Raw genomic sequence first — 17867 nt, forward strand, 5'->3', positions numbered from 1 at the left:
CCGGCACAGCGTCCGGGCTCGGTAGAAGCTCCCAGATACAGGTCTCAGCCTGAATGTCGGCCCACCTCCCCCTGCCGTGATCTTACCCTGAATCCCACCCGCTGTTTCCAAACTAGAAGGCACGACCCAGTGTCTTTGCACATGCTCTTCCCGGGGCCTGGACTACTTCCCATCTCCCCCACGAAATCCTGCTCTGGGCAGCGGTCCTTAAGCCTTTGGGCCCCTTTGAGGATCTTACGAAGATCCGGACCTACACTGTCCAGCTTCGTAGCCTCTGGCCTCACGCAGCTGAAATACGGCGCATCTGAACTGAGGTGCGCTGAGAGTGCAGACTACACAGCAGCTTTTGAAGACTCAGCGTGAAAAACAGAATGCAAGATCTCTTAGTTCTTTTTATATTAATGACGTGTTGAAAGGATACTTTGGATATATCAGACTAAGCAAAATACATTAATAAAAAATATATCAATAATTAATGTAATATTTAAATACACTTTATATAGATAAATTATAATTTATATAAATAAATTAATATATTTATTAATAAAACATATTAATAAAGCAAAATATATTAACAAATGTATTTTTTCATTTTTAAAATGTGGCTACTGGAAAATCTAAAATTACCTGTGCTGGGACTTCCTGGTGGTCTGGTGGCGAAGACTGTGTGCTCTCAGCGCAGGGGGCCCCAGGTTCGATCCCTGGTCAGGGAGCTAGATCCCACATGCCACCACTAAGAGTCTGCACTCTGCAACTAAACATCCTGCACACTTCGGTGAGGATTGAGGATACCAAATGCCGTGACTAAGACTCGGCACAGGCACGTAAATAAATGAAAAACTAATGAAAAATAAAATTTGCTGCACCACCTGCATTGTGTTAAGTACTTTTGTCGGCTGGAGCTGCTGTAGAGTCTCTCTCCAAAATAAGTGCTCCCAACACAGAGAATTAGACAGACTCTTTTAGAGACCATGTACTCCCACCCCCCGCCCAGTGCTTTGCAGAACTCTGAGACTTCTCAGAGGAACGAATGGATAAACCAGGATTTGAAGGGTAAGTTTTCCAGGTAGACACTGTGGGGAGGGACGTCTTCGGGGAGAAGCCTGTGGGCATCAGTGCAGCAGTGTGAAGCATCATGGCCAGCCTAGGGTGCTCGAGGCCGGGTTAGCAGCAGACATGGAGGATGGGGGCGGTGGCCAGAGACGCGTCCTGAAGACAGGAGCTCTTGGCTTCCTGTTTCACCGCTATGTATGGTTGCCACTGTCCTGGTATAGCTGTTAGAGTCACAGTTGAAGCCAGTTAAGATGAAAGAAAATGAAAGCGGCAAGTCCTTAGTGGTACAAGCCACATTTCATGTGCTCGGTAGCTGTGTGGGCTTGGAGGCTTCCATACTGGACAGTGCAGGTCTAGAAATTTTCCACCACTGTGGAAGTTCTGTGGAGCAGTGCAGGTCGAGAACCTTCCCTCCACAACGGGAGTTCTGTCGAGCAGTGCAGGTCTGGAGAAAACGCATGGGGGCCGCTCGGGGGCGGTGCACTTGCCTGGCCCCTGCTCCAGAGGCCGGCCTTGCAGCACCGCCCCTCCCTGCCTCCAGCTCTGGATCATCCCCAGCATCCTGGGCAGCTCCAACCTCTACTTCCTGTCGGACGACAACTGGGAGGCCATCTCTGCCTGGATCTACGGCCTCGGGCTCTGCGGGCTCTTCGTGGTATCCACCGTGTTCCACACCGTCTCCTGGAAGAAGAGCCACCTCAGGTGCCTGCTGCCCAGCCCACGGGTGGGGGTGTGTGCGTGGCGGGGTCACCAGGGCTGGGGCCCACGGCGGGCCGAGGCGGGGCGAGATGCCTCGGGCTGTGCTTGGCTGAGCAGAGAGGGGCCCAGGATGGAAGGCCTTGCGCCACGTTTGCTTGAGGCCAGCGGGGTTGAGTCCCCCCGGGGAACCCCTTCACCCTCAGAAGCTTCGTGTGCTCCCCTCTGAGCAGCCGGAAGAGCAAGCCCCTCACTCCGAGGTCGTTATGAGGGACCCTTTACTGTCGCAGTAACTGCTCGTTTCTGGGCACCCCTAGGTTCCGGGCTCTCTGCAGCTGTCACTTTGGATCTCTCCAAAAATTCTGCAGTGTAGGGATTAGCATCTTGGATTTTAATTTTGGTTTGTTTTGTGGTAAATAAGCATGGTGTAAAATTGACCATCCTGACCGTTTCCAAGTGTACCATCCAGTGTCGTTAAGCACGTTAACACTGTTGTACAGCTGTCACCACCACCATCCATCTGCTGAATATTTTCATCTTCCCAAGCCGAGGCCGTGTCTCCATTAAACACTAACGCCCCATCTCCTCCCGGCCCCCAGCACCGCCCTTCTGCCCTCCAGTCTCTGTGAGTTGTCTGCTCTGTGTACCTTGTGTAAGTGGGATCACTTCCTACTCAGCCTTGTGTGAGCACAGCATCCTCAGAGCTCATCCTCGTCACGGCAGGGGTCAGAATCGCCTTCCTTCTCAAGGCTGGAGCATGTCTCACTGTGTGGTTGGACCGCACTTTGTTTATCCATTCAGCTGTTACGGACACTTGGGGGTGCTTCTGCCCTTTGTCACCGGCTTCTTTGAGACATCCCAGGGCTCATCCACGTGGCAGCTTACAGAATCCCGGTTTTTGTGGATGACGACTCTGAATTTGGAAGGTGACGGGACATGCTTAAGGTGACGTCACTGGTCGTGGCCAGGCCAGAACTGGTTCCAGGACTCCAGGGCCCCCACAGAGTGAGGGGACTCTCTGGTCCATTGTAGCAGCTGCAGTGATCACAGCTGGTCCCCATGTCCAGTGCCCCTCCTGCCCCCCAGAAGCCCTGTGACTCTGCTGTATCCCACCGGTCCTGTCCCCTCTCTTTCCGTGGGTCCTGGTGGACCCCACTGTATGAGAGTCCTGTGGCTGCTGTAACAAATTCCCCCACACAGCATCCTGAAACAACAGGAGCTTAGCCACTCTCGGTCTAGGAGGCCAGACTCTGAGATGAGCAAGTCAGTGGGGCCACGTCTCCAGGGGAGGACCCTGTATTTCCTTCTCCAGCTTCTGGTGGCTCCCCGGTTCCTCGGCTTGTGGCAGCGTCACTCCAGTCTCTGCTTCTCTCCATAGGCCTTCCTTCTGTGCATCTGTGTGTCCCAGGCCTCCTCTCCTTTTCCTTCTGAAGACACCAGTCCCTGGGTGTGGGGCCCACTTGTCAGCAGTGTGACCGTGCTGCCCTTCGGTGTGATGTGGTGGATGAAGTCATGGCCCCTGCCCCGCTAGGTGGGGTTAAAGAGGTCATGCTTAAGAGCTTTGCACGGTGCTCTGATTACAGAATGTGTTCTCTACACGTTAGCTGTTGTTACTCCCTGTATTTCTAGGGCGACATGCAGTTAGCCCAGCGTCAGATAGAAACGCTGGCCACATTTAACGAGGGCTGCAGTGGCTAGACTGAATCACAGTTTGTATTAGTTATCTTTCTGCCGAGTAACAGATTATTCTGAATCATGGAGACCTCAAATAATTATGAACTCCAATCCTCTCTCTCTAAGCTTCAGAGAGGCAGGAATTGGGGAGCTTTGCTGTGTGGTTCCGGTCTAAGGTTGCTGATGTGGTCAAGATGCTGCTGGGGCTTCCAGGTACTGGAGGAGCCACTTCCGAGGCTGCTGCCTTGCAGGGCTGGCGCATCGGTGCTGGATCCTTGGGGGTGCTTGGTCCTTCCCACGTGGACCTCTCCACGGCCCCGTGGCTGGTTCCCCTCCGTAGTTAATGATCCAAGAGAACAAGGCGGAGGTTGTCAGCCTCAGAAACCACACCTTGCGTCGGCTCCACGCATTTGCTGTGCTCACTGTGGGAAGGGCTGCACGAGGCTGTGGGGACCAGGAGGCGGGGCTCCTTGGGGACCGTTTTGGAGGCTGCACCACGCTGGCCAGACGTGTTAAGGAGTGTAGTCTGCTCTTGAAGGTGAGGTCATAATGGAAACGGGTGACGTTTGTGAGCACTTCCTGTTTTGTGTGGTGCTGAGTCCTGACCACTTCACCCTCACCCCGTGGGAGGATGCCAGTACTCCTCCCTGTTTCACAGGTGAGGGAGCTGAGACCCAGGAGGGCAAGTTCTTGCTCAGGGTCATCGTTCCTCCGTGGTAGGGTTGGGATCCGAACCCAGGCCTTCTGGCTCCAGAACTTGGACCTGAACTGGAATAGCAGAACCCAGAGGGTCTTCAGGGGCACCTAGGTTTGCTGGTTGAATGAAAAGAGACTGAAATAAAATTAATACATGTTTAATTTTCCATGTTTTCTTCTGCTTGCTGTGCTTCTATTGAGTGTATTTTTTAGTTCTTTTTTTTTTTTTCTAACTGAAGCATAGTTGGTTTATAATCTTGTGTTAGTTTCAGGCGTACGACAAAGTGATTCAGTTATACACACACACACACACACATACTTTTTCAGATTCTTTTCCCATATAAGTTATTAAAAATATTGAGTATAGTTGAATTTTTTTCACTGTTTAATTTGAAGTATAATTGATGTACCACATAAGTTACAGATGTACAATTAGTGATTCACAATTTTTTACAGATTATATTCCATTTATAGTTACTGCAAAACACTGGCTATATTCCCCGTATTGTATGATACGTCCTTGTAGCTTATTTTATTGTGTTTTATTACTCAATATTTATTTATTTAGTCACATCTCAAGGCATGCGGGATCTTAGTTCCCTGACCAGGGATTGAACCCAGGCCACTGCAGTGAAAGCACCCAGTCCTACCCACTGGACCACCGGGGAACTCCCCTTGTAGCTTGTTTTAAACGTTAACAGTTTGTATCTTTCGTTGCCTTCCCTGTCTTGCCCCGTCCCCTTTCCTCTCCCCACTGGTGACCACTCGTTTCTTCTCTGTATCTGTGAGTCTGTGTTTTGCAGACTCTGTTTCTCTCTGTCTGTTGTGAGTCTGTGTTTTTTTAAGCTACTGAGTTTTTTATCATTTGAAATCTTTCGAAAAGCCCAGAATGTAAAACAGAATGCAGAGTTGCTTTGATTAGAGAAGTAGGATGTCAGGGGGAGGAGGGTCCTTGACGGGAGCCCCGAGGTATCTCCATTCAGCCCCTGGGGTAACAGGGAGCCTGGCTGGAAAAGCACTGCCTTGATCACTCACAGATGGGGGGACACTGAGGCCCGAGGGGTCGTGGCTGGATGGAGGCTTATCAGCCCGTTTATCCAGGTTGGGCCCCGTAACCCGCCCTCTCTGCTGCAGGATGGTAGAGCATTGTCTGCACATGTCGGACCGCATGGTCATCTATTTCTTCATAGCGGCCTCCTACGCGCCCTGGTGAGTATTGCTGCGGGTCCCCGAGCGAGATGGGGGCCCGGGGCTGGCTTCCTCTCCTTCCCTTCTTCGAATTTCCCTGCATGTTTGGCTGGGTGATCTGTGACTTCAGCACAAGAATGTAGGTAAAAGGATACCCTCCACGCATTCTCCTTCCTAGAAGCAATGAGTTAGCGCCAGCTTCCTGTGTATCCTTCCAGGGTGATTTTGTGTAGAAAAGAGCAAATGTGTATGTATGTGTATATGTATAGATGTGCATTTGCATACATGCATATGCATATATGCAAATACACTCATATTCACACTGACACTTTCCTACTTTATTTTATTTAAGTCTTTATTGATCTTGTTACAATATTGCTTCTGTTTTACCTTTTGTTTTTTGGCCACGAGGCATGTGGGATCCTAGCTCCCTGACCCGGGATCCGACACCCCCTGCATTGGAAGGTGACGTCTTAACCAGTGGACTGCCAGGGAAGTCCCTATACTTTCCTGTGTTCATGCTCAGTTGCTCAGTTGTGTCCGACTCTTTGTGACCCCATGGACTGCAGCCCACCAGGCTCCTCTGTCCATGGGAATTCTCCAGGCAACATACTGGAGTGGGTAGCCGTGCTCTCCTCCAGGGGATCTTCCCCACCCAAGGATCGAGCCCAGGCCTCCCACGTCGGGGGTGGACTCTTTACTGTCTGAGCCACCTTTCCTTCTTGAGTAGAAAAGGAAGGATACTGTACAGACGCTGAAGTCAGCCTTCATTTTCTTAGTCATGTTCCGGGGGACCTCTTTTCATATTAGTACCTTGAAGATATCCCCATCCCTTTTTTATAGCAGCATGCATTCCCTGGCCGCTCCTATTTATGAGTCTTTATGACACTGGGACTCCCCTTCCTTTGCGCAACGCACAGGCCTGCAGTGAGAGTCCTTGCTGATGGGTCATACATCCCCTTGTGCCTGGTTCGGTTGCTGGAAACAGGTGAAACTGCTGAGCCAACCTGTTTTGCGCTACAGAAGCCCCAGGTTCTTAAGCTGAGCCTGATCTTTGTGGGGTGAACGCCAAACTTGGAGGCTCGGTGGCAGGAGTGGGCCTTAGTTCTTTGGCTAACTGTTGCCAAGGCACCTTGCACAGATTGTACCGGTTTAAACACCCCCAGCAGGGACCTCCCTGGTGGTCTAGGTGGTTGAGAAACCGCCTACCAGTGCAGGGGACGTGGGTTCAATCCCTGGTCCGGGAAGATCTCATATTTTGCAGTGTGGCTGCACTCGTGCAGCTGCTGAACCGCTCTCTGGAGCCCAGGAGCCATAGCTACGGAAGCCTGCCCACCCTGGAGCCTGTGTGTGCTGGCCTCCAAGGCGTGGGAGGCACGGAAAGGTTTGTCCCAGTCTTGCCCAGGGAATTCCAATCTCTGGCTATCGTAAATGGAGTGTTCTTTTTCATTTTGTCAGCTAATAAGTGGGTTTAGTTGGTGCACACGAAGGCGACTGCCTTCAGAGCACGTTTTGTTGAGACGTGCCTGGGGGGTCCACACAGGGAACTCCCACATCCCGCGGCCGGCCCCCTGGGTGTCCAGCCCCGCCCCAGTCCGCGGCTCCTGGGGGTGGCGTCCGCATCCCGTGGTCGGCCATCTTGGGGCAGCTTTGCCCGGTGTCTTCTTTCGCGTGGGTGGAATCATTGTTCTTTCTGGTCTCGCTTTCGGGCGGCATTGTGTGCTGAGGGTCACGGAGTCATCACGGTTGCAGGAGTCGCAGTCCATCTCCTTGCTGGACAGCGTTCTGGGCGGATGAACCAGAGGCGTCCCTCTCCTGTGACAGGCCCTGTGCGGGGTTTCCAGCATTCGGGTGATTATGGCTCCATGGTGGGTCCTCTGGTTCTCGTGTGGGTGTGGCAGTGAACTGAGGAGTGGGTGGGGCTTGAAGCAATATTCACTTGGTTTTATTTTTCTGTGGACCATTTTAAAAGTCTTTATTGAATTTGTTACAGCATTCCTTCTGTTTTATCTTTTGGTTTTTCGGCTGTGAGTCATTTGGTTTCTCAGCTCCCTGATCAGGGATTGAATCTGCCCCTACCCCCCACGTCGGAAGGCAAAGTCTTAACCACTGGACCATTAGGGAAGTTGTTGGTTTTATCTTTTGGACCAAAGGATGATGCCTGGGGAGCAAGGAGGTGCAAGGAGGCTGATGCAAGGAGCTGGGAGAGAGACGGTTGTGGCCGGGGCCCCGGCACTGGCCTTGGAGTTAAGAGGATGGATGGATGGATGGAAGATGTATTTACAGGAAACGGAGTGGAAACTGTGAGTGACTGAAGGTGGGGAGGAATACCAGGGCTCCTGGCTTCCTCCAGGAAATTGGCTCTTGCTGCTGTCAGCCTGGGGACGTAATCAGAGGCAGCCCGTGCCCAGCTGAGCTTTGTGGGAGGAGGGGACGTGTAACCCAGGATGCTTCTGGTCCTCAGGTGTCTTGTGGGCTGGTGTACGGAGACCCTGAAAAGAACGGTCAGTCCCGGGTGAGGGGCTGCTGTTCGGGTGGGTAGGTGGGGGCCCCTGGTGATGCAGAGAGCAGGGGAGAGAAGCCAGAAACCATGCGAGGGTGCCTCCCGATGGCCCCAGGTCACCCCCAGGCACCACCTGCAGTTCTCAGGAGTCGGGCAATCTCTGGTTTCTTTTTTGGATGTTGCCAATTAGAGTAAAGCTAGGTTTACTCTAGCTCAGCTGCAGTAACTATCCTTGACTGAGATTTCTGGAACCGCCCTCTGACTGTCCCCCTGCCTTGGCTGATTCGGTCGGTGCCTGGGTTTCTGTTGTTTATCCCTGACGCTGACGGTCTGGGCACCGGCTCTGTGCCCGTCGAGTGCTGGTGTCTGAGGATGTGGCTGTGAATAGAGACACAGGCCCTCTGTCCTTGTGGGACTTAGCGTCTCCCGGAGGATGTGGACTTTGTCCCAACACCGACACAGACATGGAACCACCACTGTGGTCCAAGCTGTGAAGGAGGGACGCAGGGGCCGAGAAGGGGAGAAGTGCCCGGGTTTGCGAGTTGTATCGGCGGGGGAAGGGTCGGCAGAACTTGGCGGTTGACTGGATGTGGGGGTGAGAGAGGATCAGAGGTGATGACAGTGTCCTACCTGGACACCCGGCTGAATGGGGGAAGGGAGGCAGGAGACAAGGGTTCATGGAGTGATTTGTGGGTATTTTTCTTCGAGGTGCTCTGGTTGAGGGAGTGGCGGTGTGAATGATTCTGGGTCCCCCCATCCCTGCCTCAATCTGAAAAACCTCCGTGGTTTGGTTTTATTTTCGTTTGTTAAAAGTTTCTATTTATTTACTTTTGGCTGTGCTGGGTCTTGGTGGCTGTGCAGGTTTTCTCTGGTTGCGGCGAGCAGGGCTCCTTCTCCTCGTGGCGGCTCCTCTTGTTGTGGAATACGGGCTCGAGGGTGCTCAGGCTTCAGCAGGTGCAGTTCCCCGGCTCTCGAGCACAGGCTCAGTAGTTGTAACACACAGGCTTAGTTGTTCCGACACGTGCTATCTTCCCAGACCTATCTTCCCAGAGATCGAACCCGTGTCTTCCGCACTGGCAGGCAGCATCTTTACTGTGGAGCCACCAGGGAAGCCCCTTTATTTTCATTTTTGATGGATTAAGCTTACATATAAGATTCCAGCATATCACCTTTCCTTAAAGAAAGGGTCTAAAAGGTGGTCGCAAGGCTCCGGCGTTGCTCAAAGAGAACAGTTGTGGCATCAGACCGCATGAGGCCCTGGTCCTGATCAGCCTTTCTGGAGCCACGGGTCCTGGGATAACTCCCGAGTCTGTCCGAGCCTCAGTCTCCTGGCCTTTAAAAGGGAGGCAGCGATAGTACCCCCTCCCCCAGCTGTCTTGAAGAGGGATGATGGTGACCCTCACACAGACGCCATTCACGCGATCAGGCAGGGAGGACCATGTCACGAATGATGGAGAAAACTAGCTGGGTCAGGCGTGACACAGAACCTTCCTTTCCCCAGTGCTTCAGAAAACCGTTAATAATCGAGTCATAAATATTGAGGCGGACAAAAGAAAAGTCACTGTCTTCCGGAACCAGAGCCCCTTCTGCAGGAATCTAGCGTGTTTCTGTGCAGTCAGGTTGTACAGACAGCAGCACAGGCTGGAGGCCAGAATGCATGCATGCGGGGCTGGAGAGAGGGTACAGCACCAGCGCCCTGGCCTGGGGCACAGGCCTGCATTGCCCGGGGCCCCTGGCTCCGCAGCTGTTTCCTAAGCCAGGGGTCCCCAACCTCCGAGCTCTAATGTCTGATGACCTGAGGTGGAGCTGATGTAATAATAATAATAAAACCTAAAGTGTATAATGAATGTAATGTGCTTGAATCATCACAAAACCATCCCTTCCCCAGTCCATGAAAAAATTGTCTTCCACGAAACCTGTCCCTGGTCCCTCAAAGGTCGGGGACCACTGACCTAAGCCAACAGCTGGAGCCAAAGGCTGGGTCCTGCAGGCGCCTGGCCCAGGAGACACCACCTGGCTCGAGCGGCGGAGAGAAAAATCCGCTTTTCTGGGAGTCTGGGCAGAGAGTGTCAGGAGTGGGGAAGGAAGGAGGAGTTCCTCCTGCAAAGTCCCGTCTACTGCTGAACCCCACGCTCTGCTGGCTGCAGAGGGAGGAGTTCACGAGGCCCAGCTCAGCTGTCACCCAGCAGGCAGGACTTCCCTGGTGGTCCAGTGGGTAGGAGTCCGCCTGCCAATGCAGGGGATTTGGGTTCGATCCCTGCTCCCGGAAAATATGGCGTGCCGCGGGAAGCCCGGCGCCAGGAAATGCCCACTGGTTTGAGATGCCCTTTTCCTTCCTGCTGGGACCTCCTCAGTTTTGCTGACTTGGCTCGAATAATTGCATAGTTTCGGTTTCTTTTTGTGTCTCTCCACGTGTCCTCCATGAGAGGCCACACCCCAGACGTAGAGCCACAGGGGACAGGGTTTCTGCGGGGTCTGTGTCCCTGGGAGGGGCTGGCCGTGGAAGGCGAGGTCCCAGGCCTGCCCCCACCCCCTCAGGCCCCTATGCCCTCCCGTCCTGCCTCCCAGGCTGAACCTCCGTGAGCTGGGCCCCTGGGCCTCCCACATGCGATGGCTGGTCTGGATCATGGCCTCGGTCGGCACAGTCTATGTCTTCTTCTTTCATGAGCGGTAAGCCGGGGGAGTGGGTGGGGGAAGGGGGCGGGGTCTCAGGGGAGCGTGGTGGGGAGAGGGGGGGTCTCTGGGGGCGGGGTAGGGAGAGGGGGCGGGGTCTCAGGGGGCGGGGTGGAGAGGAGCGGGGCCTTGGGGGCGGGGTCTCAGGGAGAGGGGTGGGGAGAGGGGGCGGGGTCTCAGGGAGAGGGGTGGGGAGAGGGGGGGTGGGGTGTCAGGGGCGGGGTGAGGAGAGGGGGCGGGGTCTTAGGGGGTCGGGTCTTAGGAGTGGGGGTGCCTCCATCAGGGCCTCCTCCAGGCCCCTGGCGGGAGGAGACCTCAGCATGTCTCCCGAAGCGTGTGGGCACAGCCGCGCCTGGCACCCCTGTGTCCAGCACGGTCCATAGGGTCAATGTGAGGAGTTGGAAAAAAAAAAAGGTCATTGTTGGTGCTTTGACCCGCTGAATGGGGTCTTCCTTAAGCTGTGTTAGCAGGTGAGGAGAGGGTCTTAGGGCCGCCCACCCACTTCCATCCTGCTGAGAGACAGGAGGGAAGTGAGGACGAGGGGGAAGGAAACAGAGCTGGAGAAGTGAAAGGCAGCCACAGACCCTGGACTGTCCGAGGACAGCGGATGGGTATCAGTTGGTGCCGCCGCTCGGGTGGACGGAGAGCGATTGCTCGCGCCTTGGGGTGAAAGGTGCTGGGATCGAACAGTAATGCCTGCCCTGGGTTGAGCAAGGGAGGATCCCCCAGGTATGCTGCGCCCAGCCAGCATTTGCCACCCTCGAATGTCAGTTCACAGGTGTGGAAACCCCGCCTCAGAGAGGGAAGGGACCCGCGCACGGCCACCCAGCTCTGCTAGCAGGGGTGCTGGGCAGAGGGCAGAGTCCCCTTCCGTTACTCTTCCGGCTGGGGGTGTCCCCTCCCAACCCGAATGGGGGAGGTGATGCCCATGGGGAGGCCACCCCAAGGCCATGACGCCTTGTCTTCCTGGCAGGTACAAGCTCGTGGAGCTGCTCTGCTATGTCATCATGGGCTTCTTCCCCGCCCTGGTCGTCCTTTCCATGGTGAGTTACCCGTCCCCCCCGACCCCGGTGTGAGCCTCGCGAATGGCTGGAGGGGGCCCAGAGTGGTACTGGAGATGGTGAGGCTGAGCCTTCTGCTCTGGTAGATGGCGATCTCAGGCCGGGGGTCCACCTGACTCACCCCCCAAGGCAGGAGCCGTGCAGGTCACCCTGGGCTCCCCTCCTCGGTTCCAGGGCACCTCCTCTCTCTGCTTCACCTCAGCGGGTTCATTAGCCCCTCTGGGCTCCAGTTTTTCCTGCTTATTTAGGGATCCGGTAAGAAAACTCAGGGAAAGGGACTGGAAGGGTGCCTGCAACAGAGTAAGTACCTGCTGGCTACATTACATCTATGATAATAATAACGTAGGTGGCTATGGAGGCAGAGCTGAGTCCCAGCTTGTGACAGCCCCTCTGGCGTTCCTACTCAACATTTTCCCTGTGAAAACGTGAGTTTGTTGTTCAGTCGCTGAGTGACCCCCATAGATTGCAGCAGGCCAGACTTCCCAGTTCTTCACTGTCTCCCGGAGTTTGCTCAAACTCATGTCCATTGACTCGGTAAGGTATGTCCATTGAGTCTGTAACGTGAGTTATCTAATGCCTCTTCATGAAAAATGGAAAAGATACACAGCAAACCATTAAGGATGGTTAACAGGCAAGTCTCTGTGGATCTGCCGACATGATGACTTGTTTGTTCTTTTACAAAAAAACGGGATCACGCTGCACGGACTGTTTTACAACATGCTTGTCTCACGTGGCGAGATGTCGAGGGCCCGTGACGTAGAGCCGTACCTGCCTCGGGAGATTGTTACGAAGATGGCATTGGATAACTCACGTAAGGCCCTTAGGACGGGGTATGGCAAGCAGTCCGTGCTGAGGAGTGTTACTGTGATATGTCTTTAATAGTCAGGCATCACCCTCTGGAGGGCAGGGTGTGTGCTTGTACATACCTCCAGTGAAAAGCTGCCCAGCTGTTCCGAAGACTGAGGTGGGTCCCCACATGGGGAGGTAGATGAATCCCCACGAGACTGTGTCGTGGAAGTGATGTATCAGGATGACAGGCGTGGCCCGAGCCCCCTTATCTTAAGTGACCCATCCCTCTGGGCACGTACATGCTTATGAAGTGCATACTGTGTATTGCGTGCATATAGACGAGTCTGGAAGGATACCGTCAGACACGGTTATTGGCGGTGAGCAGTGAGACCTGTGGGAGGGGGCCCAGGAGACGAGGCGGGAGGTTCTTACTCCCCCGTCCCTCCTGTTCCCCTTGAGCCCCCGTAACAACCATCCAGGTGTCACTTGCGCTCGCCTCAGAGGGCCGCGAATGCCGCTCTTTTCTTACTGCTTTTGATTTTTCTCTAAAATGTTTCACCATGGATCAGTTCAGTTCAGTTCAGTTGCTCAGTCGTGTCCCACTCTTTGTGACTCCATGGACTGCAGCATGCCAGGCCTCCCTGTCCATCACCAACTCCCGGAGTCCACCCAAACCTATGTCCATCGAGTTGGTGATGCCATCCAGCCATCTCATCCTCTGTCGTCCCTTTCTCCTCCTGTCTTCAATCTTTCCCAGCATCAGGGTCTTTTGCAATGAGTCAGTTCTTTGCATCAGGTGGCCAAAGGATTGGAATTTCAGCCTCAGTCCTTCCAGTGAGTATTCAGGACTGATCTCCTTTAGGATGGACTGGTTGGATCTCCTTGCAGTCCAAGGGACTCTCAAGAGTCTTCTCCAACACCACAGTTCAAAAGCATCAGTTCTTCGGCGCTCAGCTTCCTTTGTAGTCCACTCTCACATCCATCCCATGGATACATACTACTTTTTAAGAACTGAGATAAAAGACACCTGCAGTTCATGGCTTTAGCTGTCTCTAAGTGTACAGTTCAAGGGCGTGAAGTTCATTCATCTTGTGCAGCCATCACCACCGTCCATCCGCGGGACTGTCTCCCAGTCCCACACTCTGTCCCCATTAAACCTCACTCCCTACCTGTCCCCCCAAACCAGCACCTGCTAGCCAGACGGCCCCTGTGCTTCCCAACCGGGAATTTGACTCGTTCAGGTCATCAAGGCCTACGGTCGCCGTCCTTCTGCGTCTGGTTTATTTCACTTTACACAGCGTCCTCGAGGTTTCCTCCATGTTGTATCACGCGTCAGAGTTTCCTCCTTTTTTAAGACTGAGTAACACCCCATCGTGTAAGCGAACACGGATTCCATTTTGCTTATCCATTCTCTTCCTGGCGGACGCTGGGTTGCCTCCCCCCTTTGGCTGCTGTAAATGATGTTGCGGGGAACTTTCTTGTACAAGTAGCTGTGTGTGTCTCTGCTTTCCCTTCTTTGATGTATTGCTTTTTAGGAAAGATAAAAAGCTTCGAGATACCCTTTGAGACTGTGACAGAAATGCGTTACACACGAGAATGAATCGGTGGGGCGGGGGTGGGGTGGAGAATTGATGACATGGGTGTGTTGAGATGCCCCTCCTGGGACTCTGGGTGGCCCCGCCATCCACGTGTCTTCTGGTCCGGGGGGTGGTGGTGGTGGTGGGGTGGCTGGGTGGCTCTGGTCTTGCTGGCCGCTCATCTGACCTGTGCTCACCCTTGTCCTTGCCGACAGCCCGACACCGAGGGCATCTGGGAGCTGGTGGCCGGAGGGGTCCTCTACTGCTTGGGCATGGTGTTCTTCAAGAGCGACGGGAGGATCCCCTTTGCCCATGCCATCTGGCATCTCTTTGTGGCATTCGGTGCTGGCACCCACTACTATGCCATCTGGAGGTACTTGTATCTGCCCAGCACCCTGCAGGCCAGGGTGTCCAAGTGAGGCAGCCCAGCCTGCGTTGGGGACATGTAGGCCTTTGGAGCAGAGCATCACGGGGAGTGTTCCTGCAACCCTGAGCCCAGAGCACAGCACCCAGGCCCGTCTGCCCTCCCAAGGGTCAAGCTTTCAGTGGGTCCAAGATCACTTCTGGTGATAAGCCGGACCATCCCTTGGGCTCTAGGTGAGAGAGAAGGCATTTAGTCATTCTCTCAGAGGAAAAACGAACCCTGCAGTGCGTTCCTATTCTAGACAGACGTTTCCTAAAGCAACCAACGTTCACATTGTCAGAAAAGGGGGCAGACGCGGTCCTGGCCAGTTGAGGAATGACGGGCCTTGCACGTGCTTCTCAAGGCCCTGAGAAGTCTATCGGGGAGTCTGGTGTTATTGACACCCCGGGTGGCCTGGGCCTCCTTCTCTGCTACCAAAGTCCTGGCTGGGGGATTACCCCCTGCTTGCGGGTGGAAGTCCCCCAGCTTGTAGATCAGGGATGGTGAGAATCTGTGACCGTGGCAGGCATCCCCAGTCAGCTGCTGCGCGGTGTGCGTTCAGAATTCTTTCCACGACTTCTCTGGGCAGCCACTGCTAATCGAGTCGGCACTCGTGAGGGCCCCCCTCTATGCCTTGCCCGCCCTGTGCGCTCTGCAGTGGGGTCGTGGCCAGACCACTTTGGCGTCTCCGTGTTGGGGAGCGGGCTTGGTTCCCTGGCGGGGGCAGTTGGGGGCCATGGAGGGAGACCGAGGTGCACCCAGAGCAGCCCGCCATCCTGCTGCGCTGCAGTGGGTTCTCAGCACAGAGGGCGAGCGGTGGGGTACGCGCCTCCTGTCCCTTGGCCATTTCTTCTCTTGACGACAAACCCAGAGACATTACGAGAGCCGTTCGTTGGGGTGGGGCAGTGTGGGGGCAAGCAGACCCCAGGAACTCGGTTCGCTCGCTCCAGATTTAGGGTTTGTGATTCACACTTTCAATGGGTGCTGATCAGCCGCCCTTGGAGGCTCCTCGGATGAGCCCTGGAGGGAAGGCCTCGGGTCGTTTGATGAGGATCTGGGCAGAGTGTCCGGGACAACCCCAACCTCTGAAGCCTACAGCAGTCCCAAGACCAGGAAGCTTCCAGAGGTGGAAGCCTGACTAACCAACCCTCAGCCAATGTCCTCAGCCCTCTCGCAGGGCTGGGCCAGTTCTTGGGACTGGCACACGGGCCTCTGCTGGGGAGGGAGCCAGACCGCCTGCAGGGTCTGACCTGGCGTCTCAGACTGCATCAGGATTTGCATCTGGTTAGACAGACTTCACTCTGAGACTTCCAGCTAGGGTCAAGTGGGCAGAGACAGGGTGCCTTACACCGAGTTCTCGCACATTCCAGGGTGTTTCAGGGCTCAGGCATCTGGAACCCCACATTTAAGACGATATTACGTCCTCTGATACATCTTCAGGCGAGCGGGTTTCTGAGCTTGGGAATTTTTGTCCTCTTGCCTGGGTGTGTGTGTATGTTTGTGCAAACCTGCCCTGTGAGCCCACCAGGGATTTCCTATCAGTTGGGGGTCACGGTTGGAGATGGGGGGAGGGGAGCTTTGAGGGGGAGGGCAGGCTTGCCCTGGTTGAGGGCAGGGACCCTGTGACCCAACCTCTGCTGGGGTCTGAGGTGGGGGAGGGACCACGTGAGTCCTGGGATGCTGTTTAGGAAAACTCCCGAAGCATGGCACCATGGCAGGCCGAGACAACAGTCCTGTTGTTGAGGGGCTGAGGGGGACTGAAGCCCAATGGCCGGGCCAGTGCTGAGCGCTCAAGATGCTGACCTGGGACTTCCTGTCCCCAAGCCTCTGCAGAGCTCTTGTGATGCCTGTGTTTCCTCATGCTTCTCCTGGGTATTGGGTATGACATTTCTGCCTAGACAGCCTGCTCCTTTATCCCCACACCTTTTGAGGTGCCTGTTCCTCTGATGGGGACTCTGTTCACCCCCTCATCCACCCAACTCCTACACAGCCTTCAGAGCCCCACTCGGGCATTAGCGCAGAACTTCTGATCCTCCTCTGATTTAGGGGCTCCCCCCACTCTGCTTCCCAACACCCCCCCTGCTCACCTGCCCACCCGTGTTCCTTCATCCCCTGGTATTTGTGCCTGCTACCCAACACACGGGCTCCTGGAGGGAGGGACTGTGTCTGCCAGACTCGGGACCAACTCCAGCGTCCTCCCACCTCTTTGGGAAGGCTCGGGCCAATTCCTCAACCTCTCTGTGCCCCAGTGTCCTCTGCTGTATGATGAGTGTGGTAAGGCGACACGTCGCAGGTTTGTTTGAAGACTCAGCAGGAGGCTGAATGGCCTGGTATCCTCATTAGCTCCCTGAGTTGGAAAGCAGTCCCCAGTGGTGGTAACGAGAGGTGTGGCAAAGCCTGTGCCCCTTTGGAATGAACCACCAATGGTGGAATGTCTGACTACGGACAGGCTGGTGAGGACACTGACCACCCTACCCACCCCCCCCAACTCCCGTTCAGGACTTGCTTCCCCAGCATCATTCTGAGAGTGAGTTTCCCAGGATGCCATTTAACCCAAGACCCTGGCATTCCTTCACGTATGTCACAAACATTGCAGGCAAGGAGAAGACATTCCTTAGTCCCTCGTTAGGTAAGACTCTGTCCAGGTAGCATCCTAGGCTGTGCCCGGGGGCGAGGGGCGGGGTGGTCAGGACACTGGAAATTCAGATGCCCGCCAGCTCCCTCGTCCTGTCCTCCTTTGAGGCCATCCTCTGCCAGGATGACCCAGCAAGACAGCTGTTGTGTCCCAAGGAGCCGGGAGAGGGTGCAGTGGGCAGCAGAGTGGCCTGTTGGGCATCCCGGGCACTTCAGTGACCGCTCCTGAGTTAGGTGGGCACTGCCAGGGCAGGGCGAGAGGTGGAGCTGGTGCGAAGGCTGGGGAGGAAGTCAGGGGCCGGAGGGGGTGGGGCTCACATTTCAACAGCGTGCCCCCCATGACATCCCGCACTGGTGGACCGGCCCGCTGTTGACCACCTGCTCAGTTAGTCCACTGGCGATCGTCACGACAGACCCGAGCAGGCGTGCTTGCTGCCGGAGGCCTGGCTGCTGGCTGGCGGGGTTTCCCTGAAAGGCCCAGAGCCGAGCTCACCCAGGGCTGTCCCCTCATCCCAGGGGAGGGTTTTATTGTCACAGACCGGAGCTGCCTTTCCGTCTTCCCAGTTGCAATTGCATGTACAGAGGGAGCAGGGCCGAGCATCCGCCTTTCCATCAGCCTCTGGGTCGGGCTGGGGAAGAATCCTAGGAAAGCACCGGGAGTGGAGGGGGTCCGACAGAGTTGGGACTTGTCAGTGGGCCTGGATCTGAAGCCCTAAAGCCACCTTGGCTGTGGGTGGACGCCCTGCACAGAGGGGTCATTTAGAAGGTTGCAGTCCCGGGGCTTCTGGGGGGGTTTCAACTCTTCTCAGCTCTGCTTTCTGTATTTGCGAAAGCTGAAGCGCTCTGAAGGTTTTTCCTGTAACCCTGCTCGGAGGCCTGGTGGAGGCCTGCCCGACCCAGGCCTCCACCAGGAACAAGGC

At 55.1% G+C, this 17867-nt stretch overlaps 1 protein-coding gene across 3 annotated transcripts in view; it reads left to right on the plus strand.

The window, feature by feature from the left end:
* Positions 1 to 17867, plus strand: part of MMD2 (monocyte to macrophage differentiation associated 2) — a 63026-nt gene that overhangs the window by 35067 nt on the left and 10092 nt on the right. For 2 of the 3 annotated variants that reach the window (XM_040231679.1, XM_040231670.1), the window contains exons 3-6: positions 1595 to 1755; positions 5254 to 5328; positions 10379 to 10480; positions 11457 to 11526. In XM_040231679.1, the coding sequence (XP_040087613.1) occupies positions 1595 to 1755; positions 5254 to 5328; positions 10379 to 10480; positions 11457 to 11526 (408 nt within the window). Of the gene's footprint in view, positions 1 to 1594; positions 1756 to 5253; positions 5329 to 10378; positions 10481 to 11456; positions 11527 to 14125; positions 14403 to 17867 lie in introns of those variants that run through there. The other variant, XM_040231688.1, reaches the window with a different exon arrangement.

The sequence above is a fragment of the Oryx dammah genome, unplaced genomic scaffold, assembly GCF_014754425.2.
Source record: "Oryx dammah isolate SB20612 unplaced genomic scaffold, SCBI_Odam_1.1 HiC_scaffold_2, whole genome shotgun sequence".
NCBI lineage: Eukaryota > Metazoa > Chordata > Mammalia > Artiodactyla > Bovidae > Oryx > Oryx dammah.